Source organism: Spodoptera frugiperda, chromosome 28, assembly GCF_023101765.2.
Source record: "Spodoptera frugiperda isolate SF20-4 chromosome 28, AGI-APGP_CSIRO_Sfru_2.0, whole genome shotgun sequence".
NCBI lineage: Eukaryota > Metazoa > Arthropoda > Insecta > Lepidoptera > Noctuidae > Spodoptera > Spodoptera frugiperda.
Window position 1 is genome coordinate 4682842 of NC_064239.1, and position 22255 is coordinate 4705096.

At 34.4% G+C, this 22255-nt stretch overlaps 2 protein-coding genes across 3 annotated transcripts; one reads left to right on the plus strand and one right to left on the minus strand.

Moving 5' to 3' along the window:
- The first annotated feature begins 23 nt into the window (after positions 1 to 23).
- LOC118265426 (uncharacterized) lies at positions 24 to 1252 on the plus strand. The gene is made up of 2 exons (XM_035578281.2): positions 24 to 191; positions 779 to 1252. Exons 1-2 carry the CDS (start codon positions 147 to 149, stop codon positions 1232 to 1234), a joined length of 501 nt encoding a protein of 166 aa, XP_035434174.2. The 5' UTR covers positions 24 to 146; the 3' UTR covers positions 1235 to 1252.
- Positions 1253 to 2261: 1009 nt separating this feature from the next.
- Positions 2262 to 21421, minus strand: LOC118265337 (A-kinase anchor protein 200). Of its 2 annotated transcripts, none has more exons than XM_035578160.2 (7): positions 21252 to 21421; positions 15617 to 15800; positions 15235 to 15423; positions 15009 to 15131; positions 5941 to 7392; positions 4492 to 4569; positions 2262 to 4398 (listed from the first exon to the last, which is right to left on the minus strand). In XM_035578160.2, exons 2-7 carry the CDS (start codon positions 15785 to 15787, stop codon positions 4360 to 4362), a joined length of 2052 nt encoding a protein of 683 aa, XP_035434053.1. In that variant the 5' UTR covers positions 15788 to 15800; positions 21252 to 21421; the 3' UTR covers positions 2262 to 4359. The 2 variants fall into 2 exon arrangements, with proteins under 2 accessions (XP_035434053.1, XP_035434054.1); XM_035578161.2 differs by lacking the exon at positions 21252 to 21421 and adding an exon at positions 17221 to 17486.
- Between the last annotated feature and the right edge of the window lie 834 nt (positions 21422 to 22255).

Sequence of the window (22255 nt, forward strand, 5' to 3'; positions counted from 1 at the left end):
GTCATTTAACTGTCAAAATCAAAATTATTGACGTATTTGAGAAATTTGACGTATGTATTTAAAACAAGACAAGATATCAACAAATAAAACGTTTATTTATTATTTAGTAACATTAGAAAACCCTCTCCTTTTTAAAAAAAGTATAAATGGATAAAATATTTCAAATAGAATCGTATGAATTATTTCAAAATGTAAGTTGTCTTTATTACTATTTTGTGAGGTTGAAAAACAGGAATGAGTAATGTTTCAAACTTTTACTCTTGTTTTACTAGCACTACAATGGTAGTATGAGTAACTATTCATATATTACCTATTTAACCATACCGTACCTATTTAAGGACAGTCTGAACAAGTTATCTAGTTTATACGTAACCATTTGACCGCCAGAGACGTGTACAGAGTACAGACGACAAGCCCATAAGCCCACAAACAAACTTTTTCGTGGGTTTGATTAACGCATGGAGCACCTCTCTGTGTGATCAACAAATTGTTGTTTCGGGTCTGGGTGTCATATGCATGTGAAATTGTGTGTTGGTAAACACACCCACACAGGAGAAAATCCTAGTGTAAGGCAATGTTTTTAACAAAACAGAAAACTATAGGAAATGATTGGTAAAAAAATGTATTGTAGCACTATTTATCAGCAAACTCATTGCTTGTCACACTGCGATGATTACCGTGAATAGTGTAGGCTTCCTGCTTTTATTAAAGTCTGATATTGTGTGATGTATTACAATAAACAATAATACACTTTCATCATTATTTTCTATGGTTTCAGGTATCTCAAGAAATCTTGGCTAATTTGTATTACTCAGGATCCACATCAACAGTGCCATACATAGAAGCTGATACTGTTCAATTAGCAAAACAGGAATTGATCTTAATAATCTCGGATTGCAATTTTGACTTGGAACAAATTAAAGATGTAATTAAAAGTAAAGACTGGGCTCCTGAGAAAGTGAAATGCTTTCAAGAATTGTTAGAAGCAAACAAGTCTAATGTCCTTTACTCAGCCTACAATCACTTCAACAGTAGTTACTGTGAAACTGTTCTTGGCTATGATTGGATTGTAAAATTAGTCCTTGGAACAAGTGAATTGAAGACAATCAAGTACTCGCTATTACAATTAGTAATGACAACATTAAATAAAACTGGAAAACCAAATAAGATCCTGTATGAGGTCAATAAAGACATGTTGTTGAAAATTATAAACAGTTTAGAAAGCTTAAAATAAACGATTTGATTACCTAAAGTTTTATATTGTTTTCATTGTCATTATTTTCAAATGTATTTATAGTAGACACATAAAGCATATAATATAAAAATCAGCCATCAGAATTTAAGTTAAGTTAGTTCTTCTTACCTTTCTCACCTGATACCTGTAAATTGACCGTCTATCCAACTTTGCAGGTATGCAGGCATTCAAAGTACATATAAAAGCTACTCGGTATTCCACATTATGCCCTTTCAGAAAATAAGTTATTTCTGGCAGGCCTGGGCTCTTGGTCCACAAGTTATACATAGACTGACAAATGTCAGAGTTGATCTCTTAGATTGTGTTCCGGTTTAATTTAACATGACTGTTCTTGTAGTGAGTTGTGAATAATGGTTTAGATCTTGGAAAAACCTTTTTGAGTTAATTTCAATGTTCTACACAGACCCACGCATATTTTTTGATCCGGTGATAACAAACTCAATTATTGTAACTCGATATGACGTAGGAATCGGTCAAAAACAGGAACCAATCATATCTGCCATCACAATGTAAGTGTACGAAAGATTAGCTTTGCCCAAAGATAATTGTGCACCTTTTACTACTTTTTTAAAAGAGGGAAATTTCCCAATGTCCTCTCCTGTATTGGATGAGACAAGAGGCAGTGTCAGATTCTTACTAACTCCTGGGGGCCTACTCCGGTTCTCGAATCCGAAGTTTCGTTTAATTTTCGGCCATAGGTTTTATTGATTTACTAATAGAATTATTTGAAATAACCTTTTATTTTTAATTTCATATCAAACGTTATTTATTTATCTTCATTTGATTCGTTCATTTTTGTTCACGAAAGGTCGCAATAAATAGAATTGTAGTATACAATCTGCGAAGTTTCGTCCGAAACTTCGTTTTTCGTTGAATTAGAGTAGGCCCCCTGTTCTTATTCCTACTTTGAGCCGGAGTAACCTGCAAGTTTGTCCACAACCCAAAGCACCTGTAACCCTGAATGACTCAATGATTATAAATAAGAAGAGGTGTTAAAGAAAAGACATTCTTTTTTTTAAATATTTATTGATTAGAGACATTCACACATCAACATTAAGTTTCAATAATTGGATTAACATAATTTCCTATTATAATTATCATACAAATTCCACAATGCATAATGAGCAAATAAGTTAATTTCCTTGAATTAGGTGTATAAACTCAGTCAATTTTGGGTTACTAAAATAGTAAGAAATCCTTAAAACAAAATATATGACTACTGGAATACATTCGGCGGAAGTGGTAAGTCTATCAGGAATCTAAAGTTCTAAGAGACCTGAATTTAATATTAGTTAGGGGGCATAATATTGGAACTAAAATATTAGTTCCAGGTGGAATTTTAGTATATTTTCCTTAAGGTACTTACACAATTCTAGATACAAATATATTTAAGACATTGTTTGCTGTTGAGTCTTAATTCTGGTGTTAGTAAACGATCGATTGCAATAATGAGATCGTTTGAATACTTCACGAAGTAATTAGAGTGCATGCATGCAGTACTACAGAATTTTAGGCAATCTAGTTTGCACTTGATATGGAATGTCTCACTCACATTTTCCGTAATATATACCTGGAGTACTTCTCCCAATCGTGCAGTGTATGTCACATTAAATTTCATAAAAAATGTATAAAATTACAAAAATGATCTTGAAATCATATGATTATTGGACACACAGTTATAGAAAATGACCTTAATATTGTATAGTAATATCAAACCTTATAAGTCATCTAATTGTATTTTACGAATGAGGTTGAAACCAATACACTAATAGCAGTTGATAATAACCAAACTGCTTTTACTAAATCGTTACACATACTACAACTCTAATTAGTACAATAATATCATGTCTGTATAAGTTTATAAATTGTATAGTAATCACAAACTTGGCCACTGAATATCAATTTTAAACAATAAATCCATCCTTGTCCATTAAATTTAGATTCAACAACCACACGCTACTGTAAGAAAATGCCTAAATATGTTCATAATCTTACTCACAATACAAAGGAGCAACTTTCCGTCATTGAATGAATGAAATAAAATCGTAGTATGACTTTGCATTACAGAGAGCTGCTGACAGACTAATTTTATACAACTTAATGTAAAACTACAAAATAAAACACAGTGGATATAGCATAAACTAATGAGATTTCATATTCCCTCATACTTAACAATTTACAAGTTAGTTTAAACTTCAATTTGATAATTAACATAAGTATGTTTTACGAGTAAATGAAATGGTGTTCATATATACATAATAAAATAATATTTCAATTGTATTTACTAAAACTGATGACACTGATCATCATCGACGGGGTCTACGTATCGTATTCAATAAGAAATGTAACTTTCCGTGTACTCCAACAATGTTTCTGATACAGTACATTGTTGCACACAATGTATCTGGCCTAATAATATTTTTCGACTTAATGATGTGTGTTTGCGTCGCTCAAAATGTACAATTTCAGATTTTACTTTGTTTCGATTCCATTCGGCTTTGGCTCTAGAGCCGGAGTAATTCGAGAATTTGCTAGGCCCACGACTATAAACATGTGTTTACAATTTTTTAAACATGTGTTTAACATAAGAGGTGAATTTGAACATCACCACGACGAGTTTTTGTTCGTATTGTAGGCAAAACAATATTTTGAATGATTTTCAAAATAATAGGCACTACAAATTATAAATTTTAAAGTGCTTACGTACGGAGAATTAATACCTAGCGACATACGATTGCTAATTAAAAATCAAGCGACACGCGACAACGTCAAACTTATACCCCTGTAATAATGGCACCAACTTATCGCACCGTATACTGTCTAGATATAACTTTGTTAATGTAATATAATTATAAAAACTCGATTCTAGCGAATAAAATGTATAAAATCTTATTTTTATAAAAGCAAAGCACGCTAAACTTATAGTATAATCATTCTAATACGAAACGTCACATCTGAACTGAAAACCACCATACGATGTAAATAAAAATTATTGATCGAACTTAGTTCGACAATACAGCACGGTGCTAAATCGAAATAAATAAAAGGCTCATTTTTGACACAGTTACCGTGTCGTGGACGATGGCTTGTTTCATCTGTGGCTTTTAGTTGGTCACCGCTACATCGCTCGTCGTCTCCTGCAACTGAACATCAAATTAAATATTAGAACCTCATACATTTTACAAATTCCAAAATCAATTTTGTTAAGACAATATTAATGCATATTTAGCAAATACCATTTCTGTTTTGAGTTCTGGCACATCTGGGACCTCCGGGATCAATTCTGCCAACTTGTCGCTCACTGGGAGAGGGTCCTGGAATTAATAATTTGTAATCAAAATGAGGTGTACAACAGAACTGAGTTGTTACAAACCGTTGTATAACAAACAGTAAATAATAATGAAATTATTTTTACTGCAACCATATATATGTAAAACAACTTTTAAGTATCTTTTTATAACCAGTTTCACAGTCGCGATCTCTACCCGCAAGATGTGAACGCGCCTGTGAAACTTCTTGTCCTCATATGATATAGCTAGCTGATATACAGATTATTTATTACAAGTGGTTTTTATTCTAGCTAAATAATATTAATTATCGAATTAAAGTTTTCTTTTGAGAATATTGACCAATTGAATAATAATATGCTGACTACTGAATATTCTATGAACGTTATTATTTAAAAATCTTAATCTTACCTACACTTGAAATAACTTTCAAACTCATTTAAAATGTAGCAAAAAAGACCTTGGAATGTAAATACGATAACAAAGGTAGTTGACATGCTAACATTTAGAAATTAGTCACTATCAGAATGAGTAATAGGAGAAAAAACGAGGAGACAATTTCTATTTGTAGTAAAAAGTATACTCTGGCATTTTGTAACAATAACATAATATGTTACCAAATTGTTGTTATTGTTAATTAATTGATCAGGGTCCTGTAATCAAGCACAAGTCACAGAGCGACCACGAGACCAACACTTATTATCCCAGTCTAATAGTTTAATGTAGTAATAGTATTTTTTCATTCAATATTATTCTCCCAGAGTAAATATGTATAAATGAAAGCAAATATTTATTACAGAATATCCTCCGGTATGTAGAGTAACGTCTTGCTAGTGAAGTAGGCACATTTCTAATTAGCAGAATACACTTAATATTATATAGAAGCATTATGTTAGTAGTAATATATCACTAAATACAAGGCCGATTATTCTGTAGTCTACTTTGCTTGTAAACATACTCTTCTTTACCATATTTTCGTAAAATTAAAAAATCTACTTTTGTATACGTATTTTAAAAGTAAATAATATATTACAACTAAACACTTACTTCAAATAACATTGAACGAGATGAAGTGAGTGTAACAAGTGATGTCCAACTTGACGATAATGTGTTAGCACTAAAGCTTAGTTTATGTCACCATGCTAGCATATTGTAATATATCAATCTCAAGCTTAAAGGAAGGGGAAAGGACAGGAACGCAGCCACTGGCTGTATTCATTACTGTGTCAAATTGATCACACTGAATATAATTTCTCCTTGTTATTAACGGTTCACACATGCTGATAATAGTAATGCACATGAATCTAAATACGATATCTGTTAACAGGGTGATTCAAACGCTTCTTACATTACAGAACTAATTCCACTACAAAACAAGATTGTCCGGTCGGTATTCACCTGTGGCGTGTGAGCGGGCGTGTCGGCGGCCGGCTCCGGTGCGGGCGAGGCAGGCGAGGCGGGCGACTCGGGCGACGCGGCCGGGGACTGCTCGGACTCAGAGCGGCACAGCTCGCTGGGCGGCAGCGGGAACGACTCCGACTCGTCATTACTAGTCACGCCCGCCGCCGGAGCCGACTCGTTCGCCTCTGACAGAGACGGAGGCATCGAGTCATCAGGTGTAGTCGCCGTCCTCACGCATTCAACGTTCTTAATTTCTTTAGGATCTATCGGCGGTATTATTTCAGAAGATTCCTTCTGTAAGGTAAGCTTTTCGTCCTCGATATTTCCATTACACTCTATAGTTTCGATTAAATTACCCAACGAGTCTTTGGCCTTAACATTCTGTTCAGAATATTTACTACCGATCTCATTATCAGAAGGAGTCGATTTCTCAGTATCAGATATGTGATTCGAATTGATTACGATGTCACTTGTTTCTGCAATTGTTACTTGAGTATTATCCAAGTTGACGTCAATTTTCTCACTTATAACGTCAATGTCATCACATATCGGAGATGGAGGTGAAGGTAAATCTTCAGTCCCATTCGATATGTCATTCTTTTCCTCGGGTAATTCTAAGTCCTCGGATGAAGGCGCTGGTATATCCATATCATTCCCGGACATTTCTTTGCTTTCAATTTCCTTTTCTACATTGATCGCAGACTCTTCGACGACTGCGCTTTCAACTTTCACAGTTTCTACTTTAGAAGTATCTTCTTCGGGAACAGGAGTTTCAGGTTCAATCGGCGTTTTAGAAACCGAAACTTCTTCGCTATCTTGTTTAACGGGAGAGGAGAGTTCATTGCTAACAGTTTGGGTGACGGTTAATTCATTATCGGACATAGGGGAAAGTTCATTTATTTTATCAATTGCTATCGGATCAGAAATTGGTGGTGGAATTGCGTTATCAGCGGTGTTAGCTAGCGAAGCATCTGACGATTCTGGTGCCATTGTGGTGGCAGCAAAGGATGCCACAGAAGAAGGAGGAGGATTTGCAGGGAGGGGTGGAGGCGTGGAATCTATCAAAGGCATTTGTTCAACACAAACCTCTTTTTTGACGGGAATTTCAGGTACAATCTCTGTCGTATCAGCCACAGGTGCTTCTTTGCTCTCTTCGTTTTGTTCAACCTTCTCGATTTCCTTGACAGGTTCTTCTAAGGAAAGCCCATTGACGGGTAACTGTTCAGGTTGAGTTTCAGGTTGGGGTTCTGGACTGTCAACAGCAGGGCTAGCCGCGGCCGGCTCTTCGACTACGGGGCTTTCGACCTTTGGAGTTTCAGGTGTAGAGCTCCCATTAGTGATCGGTTCCGTCACAGGAGTTTCGGGTGTCTTCTCTTCTTTAGTTTCGCTTTCACTCTTTGCTTCTTCTGCAGTCTCGGTAACAGTAGGCTCAGAAACAGCTTCGGCCGCCTAAAACAGAAGAAAATAGAACTTAAATTATGACAATAAAACAATATATTAAAACTTTGTGTTTATAATCACATCTTTGTATCTGAATCTGGTATCTTCTAACATTTATATCAATTTGACTAATACCTTACTATCGGCCATGACTACAAATAGGTACAATGTTCAACCCGTGAAATCCGCAGAGAGACTGAAGGGAGATTAACAAATGCAATATTATTTATAGTATTGTATTCGTAACGGAAGATTGGCGCACATTTTTAGTTAAGTAGTTACCCTTCAATGCTCATGATCAAAGACATATTATGTTGCATATGGCTAGGGCTGCCTACCTAACAATTACTGTTAGCGCCCTTGTGAATTGATTTAGTACTTCATGCACATACATAAATTACACAAAAATACAGTTAATTTAGTCAAGTCAGTACACGATATCAAATCATTCTCTTAATGTATTTTTTTTTGCAACTGAAGTACGCAAATTCCTGTTCGCAGGAATAATATTTACTTCACCCGCAAGGACGTTTGCTAGCATAAACCGGTTTCTTGCAGTCCCTTAAAATAAAAACATGTTCTATAGTAATACAAATGTGCTACACGACGTGTGGGTCTTTGTAATGTTAAAAACAAATGATTAGGCATTGCCAATTTATTTTATTATATGAATATGAATGATACTATAGTAAGCTCATTTTAAGAATCATTTTGCCTAATATGTATATATTTCTACAGGTATTAAAACACCAATGACTGGAAAAGGGTGAATTCTAAATCATGACATTGATTCAACATATTTAGTGTTATATTTGTGACTTAAAAATGTTGTCAGTTCTTGCTAGTTTAATAAAATATATCAACTTAGTATTACTACTGCTACACCCGCGTTATATCTTTCTACTTCAGTAAGCAAAGTTGACCTTGTCTACTGGTGTCGTTTTATTTGCCACAAACCTGCGGTTGAATATAGTCACAATATATAATTATTTGAAATAAAATATGCTACGTAACATTAATATAATTAAATAAAAATAATTATAGAAAATATATATTAATAATTCTGCAATACATTATGGATATCTTCACTATTAATATTAACAAAAAAAAATAATGGATTTTGAATTAAAGCTTCGGAAATAGCAAAATATTTGTTTAGAGATAACGTGTAAAAGACAACATAATGCATTTAATTCCCTCTGAAGATGAAGCGTTATCGAATATTTATAAAAAATGATAAAATACATTGTTGAGCAATATATGGTCTTAACAATAGACCTCTAAACGGATGTAGCTCGATGGTGATCCATTGTCATGAATTGATATTTCTTAAGGGGCTTCAATAGCGTCTGCTTATACAGTCTAACAGACAGGATTAATACCGCCACATAACGGTGAAGTATGCGACGATAAAAATGACTCACTAAATGCTTCACAATCATGGGCTCATGACGTACGATGATTTTCCGCTGTACAACCTCGTTCACTGGTTCAACATAGTTCGTTGAATTTTAACCCGCTCTGTGGTTAATATTATAAGCGGTTACTACTAATCATTAACATTTCAAAATAAAAATCCTGGCTACGTATAGCTACGTGCAACGTATTATTATAGCTACTCCCGCGCGGTTTCCCTCAGTGCCCGGCTCCTAACAGTAACGTGATTTTTATAGCTTACCTTCCTCCATAAATGGACTATCCAACACAAAAAGAGAATTACCCTAACTTTAACGGAGGAATAATTTTCAATATTTCCGTACAAAAACTGTCAGATGTCAATTTAATTTTATGAATAAAAATTATGTGTTGATTAAAAATCCTTAATTACCGGATTAATGCGTTTAAACAAACAAAATTTTCAGCTTTAAATATTTTTTTATGAAATATAAGACGCAACCGTGCTTTCTGTTCCCCTGATGGTAGACATCAACACCATATTTTTTTTAATAGAAGTAAGTATATATTTATTATTATACCTTTCAGAAACAAGAAAAGATAAGTTCTCGAATTCAAAATCGTAAGTTCATAAAGTTCCGCTTTTGGAAATAGAGTCAACATATTATGGCCAAATAGACAATATTAGTGTAGTGCATTGTCACCAAAACACGGTTACAGGACAATACTAATTGAACACTCAGTGTGATCCTCCGGCATCTCTAAGGAACCGTGTGACCGCGTCGTCGACGGACGACAGTAATTTGCATGACAATAAATAACGGAGACTGTACAGATGCACTACTAGTGTCATATAAAACATCAGTCGCGGTTGCTATCACAGGTTGAATGCCCTTTCTTGGCACCGATTGTAAGTAACAAGAATGTAGGTAGTCGGTACTGGCGGTTTATAATTGCATAAACATTTTATCTGTATTTATGTCTATTTTAACGGTAAGTAATAGAGGTTAGCAAACTGCGAAAGTTTGTAAATAACATTATATAGGTGGCAATGTTCAATTTATATTCTTTGAATTAGAATTTATTGGGCAATAACGAAGATATCATTTATTTACTGATCAGAACAACTTGTATCTATTTAATTCAGGGTGATTAATTTTATCCACATCTGAGCAGAAAGTCACGAATTAGTAGAGCCCATTTTTTTAAGTTGGTAAGAATTATGATAACTACGCACACAGTAGCACACTGCCAACCCCCTGTACGAATTTATTAAAAAGTAAGAATATTTAGTAGAGTTTTACACAATCGTCGTTCGATGCAGTGATGATGACGCAAGGACGGGAGCATTATGAAACAAGTTTGTGGAGTTTGCAAGTGCAAAATAAAATTAGCAGTCCTGAGCAGGTTTTGCGACGTTACACGTGGGCGGGTAGGTCCGGAGTCCGGACGGGTCGCAAGACTGAAATGTAGGAGGCTGGCAAACAGCTTTTCCTTCTATTGCTTGTTTTAATACTTTTTATCATGTCCCTGCTCAAATCTGGACCATAGGATTTAACATTCTATATTGAATATTTTTGCACACAAGTGCGTTTATCTGTTGCGTGTTTTCGTTTAAATTGTAACAAGATGCTAAACTGCACGAACAATACATCGTACTCTGCGTATTCGTAGGTATCAAAACCGAGTACTGGTAAAGGAAACATAATGAAGTTATCGAGCTCAGATTGCATGTTTATTGAATGACGTTGGAGCGGCGAGCACTTGTCCCTGGCGCTGTCCATCCGTTGTATTTTCATAATACGACGACTGAATAGTGCATTGACATAACAAGGGAGAGATCCAGTTTCCTTTATTACAACACTGTTGTGTGAAAACTCATGATTATACTAATTTAAATTTAGTTTGCCAATGTTATTTTAATGTCAAAGAATCCAGAAGCCAACAACACTAATTAAAAAAGGTAGTTTATTTCAAACAATAAACTACCTACAACTGCACCTTCTCCTACCTATACCGCTACCACTACCCTTACTTCTTCCCCTTCCCCCAAACCTACTTCTAGCATTACCCCTATCCATATCCCTTTACGTCCAGACTCTCAAGCAATTGTTGTACCGAATTGCAGCTGAATCTGTTGAGTGGTTTAAAACATAGTAATCCCAATTTTAACGTCATTGTTCCCCTTCCCGTAGGGTTTCCAGGATAAACTATCCTACAAATTTCATTAAAATCTATTCAATGGTTTGTAAAATAAAAGAGTTCCGGGATTTCACTGTTTCCTTTCCAGTGAGGTTTTAAGGATAAAAAGTATTTTCTCGGGTCTGACTGTATCGACGTACCAAATTTCTTTCTAATTAATTCAGAAGTTTAGAATGTAAAGAATTCTGGGATTTTAAAACCGTTGTTCATGAAGAATTTTCGGGATAAAACTATCCCACGTCCTCTTTCGAGTTTCAAACCGTCTGAACACAACTTCATATAAATCGATTCGGTGTTTTAGACGTAAAAAAGAGAAAGAGGCAAGTTACTTTTATGTTTATACAACATTTTAGTTGCTGCTCGGCTCCTATTGCTCTTAGCGTGATGTTTTATAGCGTAGAACCTTCCACGATAAATGCGCTATCCAGCATAAAAATAATGATTTAAATCGGACCAGTAGTTCCGTAGATTCGGTGCGTTCAAACTAACAGACAAACAAACTATTCAGCTTTATACATAGGAAGGAAATTGGCATCGTACACGTCAATGAATTAAAACTATCACTAATAGAGCGATATCGCCGACGACAATGGCGGCGCACGTTTGGTTAGCACGGATATAGCTACACATTGAATTATAATGCGCATTGTTCCTCGCGCTGCGCCAGTTTGGGTGCAATGCACTACGCCGCAATAGTTACTTGTCATAGAAATCGTTGGTTTCTAATAAGTCTGACCGCAAGGTCATAAGGCAAAAATAAGAATAATAAACCTTAACTACACTCAATAATACTAAATATAAATACACAACTTAAATATTGTTTTCATGAAGTTACTAGTTACATACATTTAATTCATTGTTTATTATACATATATTATTGTGTAAAGTACATAATGAATGATATTATTATAATGAGTTATTTTTATCTTATCGTAATTTTTAATAAGCTTGTTTTATTATAGTAGGTACATTGGTATAAATTAAAAATTTTCTTTTTGTTTATGTATTGTTAGCAAATAGGTACATAAGGATAAAATAGAGACAATCTTCACAATGTGATATAAACCCCTAGTAAGTTCCAATTTAAACATGTGCGCGCGTTTTTTGTAGTTACATTTATAGTTATAATTATTCTTAAAATTTCACACAAAGTTCAATGACTCTTTGCCAATAACAATTTATACATATGTACACACAAAATGAGTTGATTCACTGCCTCATTAGCTCCCAATCGTAAAGATTAATTTTGGCAGTAACTGTGTAAGTAACATCTTTTTTACGAAATTAATTAAGTATTATGAGAATGATATTAGAATTGCTTTTGGTGTTTATGACTAAATACTGTAATAAATAATAATTTCTATAATTATTAATTATTTACGTAATAAAACAATTGACCAAACAAAATATGATATGATGATTTTAAATTAATTTTGTATATAAAAACGTTATCTTATTGGTTTCATATCGAACCCAGCATATTGCGGTTTGCCAAACTCAGAACTATTTAAATCTATCACTGAGAAATTTGTGCGCCAGTACCATATAACAATAAAGGCCAGTTATCAGCATCTTATAGACATATACAATTAAAAATGTTGTTGCTTATAATTACTCATTACGTCATCCTACAAAAATGGTATAAATAGATCACGATTCCCTGGGGATACATTAATTTGAATAGGTCAGTTTAACAGTCGTAGAGAAACATAGTTTAAACTGGACAGATCATCAACTGAAGATGAACATTGCGGAGGATGTCTATTCATGTGCCTCATTGAAGACAACGTGAAAAAAATCGATGATATGTTGTGTTGGCAGATCGAAGAGTAACCATCAATTATGTAGCTGGGGTCACAGGGTCAAAAAATCCTTGCGAATGAATTGCGTAAAAAGCAAGTTTGAGTGTTGTTTCACCAAGACAACGGACCGGGTCGCAAAGCCGCAGCTGCCATGGGTGCCATGTAAGAAACGTGATTCGAGCTGCTCAAAAACAGGGGGGGGGGTTCGCTAAATCGAGCTTCTAGTGACTTATACCTTTTTCCTGACTCAAGGAACATCTTTGAGGCAAGAAATTATAATCCTAGGTTTATAAAAAAAAGGACTAAATTTTATTTATTTTCATCACTTTTGGATTAATCCTATAACATATATCGTATTATAACTGTCTGCTAAAAAATATGGATGACAGAAATGTTTAATATAATATGCTCATAAGCTGCTTCCGGGAATAAGAGGGGAGATATTATTATATTGTAGCTGTCATTAACTTCTACAATTATATTAGAAAATTCTAAGAAGTCATGGTTCCGATTCCACCGGCGGAAACATTCATAAATTACGAAGTTGACTAATATGTTAAGGATTGTTTATGCTGTCGCATCATCAAGGCAAACCAACCACCACATAGTTAAGGACAATAAGGAAAAAAGTATCAGTCGTTCGCGGATATTAAATACTAACTAGTGGTCGAAATTCGACCACATACGATTTAATTTACAATACCACTTAACAAACGTTCAAGGATAATTTTTATTTAACGAATTGCTATTAGTTTTGTAAAATTCAAATTAATATATTCCGGTGCATCATGAACAGGAAAACTCTACATAGTTAAGGACAATAAGGATAAAAAAGTATTAGTCGTTCGCGGATATTAAATACTAACTAGTGGTGGAAATTCGACCACATACGATTTAATTTACCACTTAACATACGTTCAAGGATAATTTTTATTTAACGAATTGCTATTACATAGTAACTACTAATAATCGATATCAAACTAAACCTACGTTAAATATCAAAAAACCAGGAAAACCCAACAAATAAAATTATTGACAATTGACAAATACAACGAAACCAATTTAGAATATACGAAACAAGGACCACTACAGACAAATAATCATACGACTGATAATACACTTTTTCTACGATAGTACCGAAGCGCTCGGCCGATCATGAACAGGAAAACTCTATTCATATGAGACGTGAGAATATCATCGCAATGTCTGTCGATTTTGACGTTTTGTCAAATAAGATCAGATACTATGCATAGTAGTGTGTGTAATGTTTTATTTATTTATTGATTTAATGTACTTTATAAGCATTATTTTTGAAAAATATTAGCGTTCGCAACTTCTCCTACACAGAAACTATAAGTGTACCTAATTTTATGCTCCTACGTCCGCGCAATTTTCGTAAAAAGAGGTCCAAAGTTTTTGCATCACGTATTAATATATAGATTTCAAGTCAGACAATCTTCGTTAAATATGTTGTTTTATATGGCCTTTTATAAATGATTCGTTGTCGTGGGTCTTGGTAGTTGGTATTCTCGTAACTTACAGTCTATCACCAAACAACATGCATACCTTTCCTCTGTGTATGTACGATAACAACTTCTGAAAACAGTTACTTAGGTCCTTGTAACTCTACAATGTCAAACAATACCCATACGGTGTGATGTCAATCACTGTTTGGGTCATCGTACGGAGGACAATAGAAAGTAGCTAGTTTAGTCTACCAGTAGTCACACTCGTAATAGACCTCACACCGAGCACCATATTTGCGCCCGCATTGAAAATATTACTTGGTTACGCCCTTCCTAATTGGGTACTAAAGTTGTATGTTCTTATTTTTTCGAATAGTTTAGGGATTGGCAACGTAAAAACTGGAGGCCTGAAATAGAATCAGGGACGCATAAATGCGCTTGAGAATACGGAATTTTGTAGGATATCACATGTCGAATGACTTACTAATTTCCCAAAAAATAGCTAGAAAATTTCAGAAATTAATGAAAGTTGCATTATTTTGTGATATTCATTGTATTTTAAAGTCAAAATAATTTATTTTGGACCCAAGTAAACTACCCAATTTAGCTAATCGAAATTATAAAATCCTTATGTATGACATGACGGAATAACAAACGACAGCCAATATTTTACAACAAAACTAACATTATACAACCTCACACCAGTTTTTTCAATTACAACTGCATTATTTATTGATTAAACATTATCATAAATACATACCTCTTCTGGTACTTTCTCTGTTTCGCCATTAGTTTTGGGTTCCTCTTCTTTTTGCTTCTTTTCTTGTTTGGGTTTGTCTTTTCTGCTGAAACTGATCGATCTGAGCGACCATTTCTTCTTGACCTGTCATGACATGCTTGGTTAATATTTTTGGTAAATAGTCACACTCATGCAAACTCAACACTAGTAGAAGTAGGTTTAAATTATTTATTTTAAGAAGTATTACCTTCTCCTTCTTAGGTTTCTTTCCGTCTTCGGGAGTTGGCGTAGAATCTCCGTTCTCTACTTTTGGCTCACTCTCACCATTTGTTAGAGGAGCTGCTTCTTTTTCCTCTTCATTTACTTTAGCTTCCTTCTCTGTGGTAGCGTCTTTTTCATTTTCTGGAGTGCCACTGTCAACATCCTTTTGGTTCTCCTATAAAAATAATACAAGGGGTATCAATACATTGAAATGAAAAGTTAAAACTTAAGAAAAGAATGGCAAAACAAAAAAGGGGTTGTTGATAGGCTGTTTTAAAAAAATGTGGAATTTTATTACTATTCATGTTAGTAAACAATGTGTTAACATCATTTAAAAATAATAATGCTGCTTAATATAATATGTTTACCGTTTGTTCGTGTATGTGCGCATCGCCATTGAGTTGTGGTTTTAGTGCGTCAGCGTCGGCGAGCTGCTCTACTCGGCCTTCACCGCCTGCGCCTGCTGCGGCTACTTCGCCTGCACCCTCCGCTTCTTTGCCGCTTATATCCACCGAGCGCTTGCTCTGCTTAGCACCCATAATTATTGCTGACCTAATCAGAAATAAAACAGGTTTTTAGAGGCATATTCAGAAATGACGTTATGATTAATAATCGTTTTTGAATTAAATATTTCAGGGTTTTGAACAAAAGTTTCGAATTTTGTATTTTGCTTGAGTAGTAGGTACCTAGAATAGTGTTAAGCAAATAATAATAACAACTGTAGAGTGGGGATAGCGCGCGCACAGAGCAGTGCTTGTCGAGTGTGGAAACAGTGTGCAGTGCGTGGTACAGGAACCGTAATGACCAGTATGAGCACCGGTGCACATTTCCTGTAACGTAGATAACGCGAGCCCAGAGAAGACTTGTTTTACTAACAGACTGGGACAGACCCCAACACACACACCTCAGTGAAAGTTCGCAGCACAAATGGAAATATCTTTTGTCCTCCTCTTTACTCTCTCCTCTTTATATTTAAGGACAACGATTATATCGATTACTAAATAAGTAGAGTGTATCTTTAAATCTAATTATTCGTCAATCAACGCTAAGTGATATATTAATTAAAATACTATTAACATGACGCTCTAATCCTTAAAAATAAGTAGAATTTAATATTTTTTTCGCTTATTCTTTATCAATTCCTATGGTATTTGAATAAGCAACCACATCAAAATGTCGATTCGTAACCTTGAAAGATAACGAAGACGATTAAAAATGTTTCCCACATTTCTTGTTACCTGATATACATACTTGTATTGCACAGCTAAATTTACAACTAACTGGTTCTTCTCTAATTTAAAACAGTCACTAGTTGTAAGCATTTGTTGTAGTGTTATAAAATAGAAACAGCAAATACCGCCTGTACCGCAGGCGCAGACTGATAATCAATTCAAAAAAGCTATCCACAAGTTACCGATGGACAAATAATCACCTTTAACTGCAAAACTACACAAAGAAGAAAAGCGCTAAACTTGGACTAATATGAGCTACAAATAACTGAGGTACAGGGAGTAACTAAATTGGAATACAAAGGACGTCAGTGGGTCACGGTGCTCGGTATATGCTTAAAATAAATTTAAACTGCCGCCCAAAATAGATACACTGTGAAAGTGCACCGAGAGATGCACAGATAACAAATACACAGCATACAGCGATGTCAGTAATTAGAATCGTATGGTATTTAAATACACTAAGTAATAATGCCCACAATGACTCATATTACTAATGATATCACATATTTCAAACGCCTTTTCTAGACGTACAATGTACACAAATTGTATTGTATAATCCCAAAAGGCAACAAAAACACGTGTTAACCAAAATTTACGCGACGAGTATATAATATTTGTTATAAAACTTAAAAAGCATATCATATCCTATAAAGCTTGGATAGATACTTATTTTATTAGATCCATAATTATAGTAGTTATCTATTGCTAATTTTATGTAATAAATGGAATTTGTTACTCACTTAGTTCAGAAGCACTAGTGAGTTAGGTATTTACAACAAGACCGGCAGCACACAACAGTCACGGCGTTTAAAATGAAACTGAGAGTAAAACAACCCGCGTATGGATATTGTTCACACGGATCATTAGTAGTGGACCGAATTCCTTCCTAGCGCATCGTCGCCTTTATCGTTCATTATCCCACTCGTTACACTCAATACAAATATAAATAGCAATGACATTAGTCACGCAGTCAGGACTCGATGCTTATCTCTGCGCAAACATTCACTTACTACAAGCTAAAAATACAGGACTGGCTCTAACAAATTGCGTTGTACGGTTGTATCGTGAACGAGTTTGTGTATATAATATGTATCGATAATTATACACATGGTCTGAGACTATAGTCAGTCATATAGTATGGCTATATTACAATAATAGATAATATCATCGACCAATAAAATAAGTTAACCTATAGGGGACCAGCATACGATTGTATTAACTCTGTTACAAACAACCAACAATTACGCATACTTAAATATCCTTTGTCCTTGATTGTACAGCGAACGGACCACGATGAACGTTCATCATGACATGATGGGGAGTTATTTCAAATCGGTTCACGCGCTTAGGTTATTGACCCAGCTAGCGCATGCGTCCCCCTCTCCATTTAAGTTTTTTTTGCCTATATCAAGTCAACCAAAACGTATTATTGTCATCCATCAATGATACAATAGGAGGCACTTTAAAGTTTAATTTTCAGAGGGTTAACGACGGTTTTTGACGACCTTGACTTTGGTGTTGTCCAAGGTTAAAAAGGTTTGAAATTTTTTATGAATATTTGTTCTTTTATTTTATATTGTCGGTACATATTTAGAACCACTGGAGTGGCAGAGAATCTAACGAAGTTTAAGGTGTTCGGTTCGTAGTACCGAAAATAATAAGACCATATTTATAATAAGGTAAAATTGTTTTAAGTTATTAAAATAATGAATAGGATTAGTCACAACAACACAGCCGTGTATGTGTAATTGTGATTCAGACTAATAGAACTTAATAGTTTAGTTTAAAAACAACGTAATTGCTTACTTAAGAATTGTTACAAACATACCTATTATGCAATTTTCGCATAGGTAATTAACTGATGTTATGAAGATTAGTTTTCTAATAATAAAATACTATTAGTGTTTACGACATGACATTATAATTATTATTACTTACAAAGACTATTTTTATTCAAATTAATAATGCAAAATAATAGTTACGTATGGACGTTACCTAAATCTGGTTTAAATTGTGAAACTTAATAAAAAGGGAGGAAGACTAATAGGGACCTACGACCTACCTATGCATAATGCAATTACAAACAGTGCAAATAAGCAAGTACCGCATACCCCCGTATAGAACACGTGCGCGGTAAGTAGAAAATCGATAGCAGCGGTCAGCTGTGGATAAAAACCACAAGTAACACTGCACCCGTTATAATTATTGTTTGTACATACTTGGTATTATTTATGAATATACGGAATCCATAAAAAACAAACAGCAATGATATACCATTTAAAATTCTACTACTTATGACGAGTAGGAACGAATTTTAACGAATAAATTAAGCAACTGAAATTAAATACATAAAACAATTCACGATACTTAAGCAGGACTGCAGGAGTCTCTGCTTAAGCATAGTCGAAAACTGGGAGAGATGGCAATATCTGTTTGGGTTAAATCTAGTTTGAGTTAAATGTGCACAGTAGGAATATTAACGTAATCATACTGGACGATCGAAAATAATAATCAAACTATTCAAGACATTCGACATTAAAAACCGGCCAAGTGCGAGTCGGAATCGCGCACGATCGGTTCCGTGCCAAAATCACGTTTGTTCTATGAGAGAGAATACATAACATAAAAAAAAAAGTAATTGTAGATATCGTGGGTTCTTGAGATTTACTTTTTACCCTTTGGGTACGTGAAACTGGATTATCAATTTAGAAACCTTTAAACTCGATTATCAATGTGCGTAAACTTGTAAAACAATTCGGGATTGATATCGAATTTAGACGTTTACACACATTTGCGTAGGAACTAAGTAAGTACAAGTTCCTTCATTAGCAAACCTGCCACGTGGTGTTCCACATTTCTATGGGACATTACTAGTTACTATAAAATAAATCGCAATGCAACTTTCACGCGATACGATAACGTAGAAACGAAAACTTTGTGGAGATTGTAGGTCCTGGAATAATAGCCAATTTCCAATACCTATTTATAGGTTTACTGGAAATTAAAGTCGTCATTGGGTGATAGTTGGGTGATGCGTATAGATAGATACTTATGTGGGAAAAAAATGCCTGTAAATCCTGAAGTTCCAAAATACGTAATAGGTCAAAATATAAAAAGTCAACTCTGAGTCTGTGCCATTAGTCAGACCTCTTTTTCTCTGTCTCTCATGCTATTTCGGAAGTTCAAGAGATAACGATTGTTAGATTTTCTGTTATCTCGATATGACTTAGGAATTGGTCATAAACAGCAACCGATTTTATTTATCCTCTCACTAAACAAATAAAATTTGGTAGCTATTAGAAGAGTTGACTTCTTATTTTATATATTATTCTTATTTACGTACGTTACTGACATACCCACTACAATGAAAATAGATTTCTAGGAAATAAGAAAGGTTGTGCAACTACTATGCAGAATTGTGAATTATTAATACGACGTTTATTTATATTATTATATACTACTACTGCCACGAAACTTAGGGCGGCATAACTGTGACGCCACAGGAAATACAACACTTCGGTGGGATCAAGATTTAATACAATATAGGTTTTAGTTCACCTACAATTGGCGTAAAATGCAATATATTTTTTTATAAACGATTCAAAACGCATAACAGCATAAAAAGTCCGTTTTCACAAATAACAGTAAGTAATTGTTTTAGTAAGTAAGTAATTTCTATTAATTATGTATGACCACGATTGCGAATTTCAAAGAAAATACTTGGTATGTTTTCCATGAATACTGAATGTATTCCCAACATCCCTGCAAGCAAACCGCGCCCATTGTAACATTATTCGCAAATTCACATTCTAGTTCGTATGATTAAACCTTCCATGACGCATCAATAAACGAAATTTAAAAAAGTAGCAGTCGTTGATCAAAATCTGGATGCCAGAGCTTTCAAGCCCTGGGGGAGTTGTCGTCCGCCCCAGCAAAGCAAAGTTACGAGAGACTACGGTACGACTGTACTACGAATACGACGGAATCAATGACCATGTGTGCTCTGAAATTTGGACAAACTACATGCCACAGACTCACCAACAAACACAAACTTAAAAGTTATTTCACCAGTACATTACACATATTTTAAAGATACGTTCTATTCAAATTCACACAGCAACAAAATCTTCAATGAAAATCGTTGACAGTGAACAATAAAATTGTTAGAGCAGAAATAGTACCTCCTCCTTTTTGAAGTCGGCAAAAATAACTAAACCTTTTCGAGGTGCTCACTTAGGATTAGGACACCCCTGCTTTAACGTGACTACTGTCTCCCCCCAGTTAGTCACAACGATGATTCATCGTTCCGTTGTTAATCACAAAGAACATGCCTATTTACCGGAATGTTTCACAGGAAGGTAGGTACTTACTCCGTGCAAACAAGTGATTAATTAGTAATACCAGGAAAATATGAATTCAATAAATCTGAACAAAATACTAATAAATTTAAGTTAATTGGAACTTGCATGTAGGTATTTCGTTTATCTTATGGATAAGTACCTACTAAGTAAAATCCATTGAAGTTAAGATTGCATTGTGAAATCAAATAGTAGATTTCGGCCAAAATGAAATTAGCAGATATAACAGTACTTCGACGGTTTCAAATTAAATAAGTTTGTAGTACTTAGTTCATTACTTATACCGTAGTGCTTCCGATGCTGCAATATAAAGCAACCGGCTTGATGTCTTGTAATTGGTGTAATTGTTTTACATATATCTAATTTACAAATTACAACATTATGACAAAAACTAATACTTAATCATAGTTTACCTTATAGCTTATCAATCCGAAATATTTTAACAAAGAATTTACACAGAAATACTTCAAATATTCACTTCTAGCACTCACAGCCCGACACAATATGGCGGCAGGACGAAATCCCCACCTCAAAAATTATTTGAAAATTTTAACTCGTCTCCGATTGGCTCGTGTATTCAAGACGCTTCACTGCAACCAACCTCACAAATCTGAATTTGTAGTAGCAACCAACATAATAACAATTAATAAAGCATAGTGTAGGATGGATCTGGTCCTTGCTTATGGTTATTTTTATATTTTGCAATTATATATTTTTTTCAGCCATGATCGTCCCACAACAGGGAAAAGGCCTCCTTACCCTTATTTGCAATCATTATTAAAATTGTTCAGTGAACCAGAAACTTGCTTCGGCTTCTGGTTTCAAAGGTCTAAACCTGTCTCAGGAATGCAATCGAACTATCATAATAGTTATGGTGTGGATATGGACAATAAAGGGTTCTAGATAAAACACGCTATTATTGCAAAATATTAAATATTGAATTAGTGGCCCACCCCAGCTTCAATCCAGCACCATTTCTTTCGGTAAAGGAGTATAAGGAGAATGCAAAAATTTTCTGCGTGTATTACTAATAGAAACTTCTAAACTGGCCATTTCCATTACTTGGTACTTAGTATCATTGAAACAATAAGTACTAAATTTGGGTTATATTATTATATACATACTCTATCCAAGACTCTACCTTGCTGATATTCTGTATTTTGATTTTGAGTATTTATCCGAAAATTCCCCCATCTATAATAACGTGCTTGACGAGTCGCACACAGAGTATAATAATGTTAAGTAACTTTTGCAATTGCGTGACTTAATATTTTTATATTTTGTGTCATACAAGTAAATTTATTTTATTTAAGAAAAACAACATTCACTTAACTTCTAAAGTGAAGATTAATATAATTTTATTATCATTTTAGTAATAATGTAATTGTCTATGTTTTTTTGTTTAGTTGTAAACTAT

What these genes read in the sequence shown, in the direction of transcription:
- LOC118265426 (XM_035578281.2), top strand. Translation starts at nt 147, where the DNA reads ATGGATAAAATATTTCAAATAGAATCGTATGAATTATTTCAAAAT. An exon ending in CGTATGAATTATTTCAAAAT is followed by an intron (nt 192 to 778) that starts GTAAGTTGTCTT and finishes CTATGGTTTCAG; the next exon opens with GTATCTCAAGAAATCTTGGC.
- LOC118265337 (XM_035578160.2), bottom strand. Translation starts at nt 15,787, where the DNA reads ATGGGTGCTAAGCAGAGCAAGCGCTCGGTGGATATAAGCGGCAAAGAA. An exon ending in CGCACATACACGAACAAACG is followed by an intron (nt 15,424 to 15,616) that starts GTAAACATATTA and finishes TTATTTTTATAG; the next exon opens with GAGAACCAAAAGGATGTTGA. An exon ending in CGCCCGCTCACACGCCACAG is followed by an intron (nt 4,570 to 5,940) that starts GTGAATACCGAC and finishes TATTAATTCCAG; the next exon opens with GACCCTCTCCCAGTGAGCGA.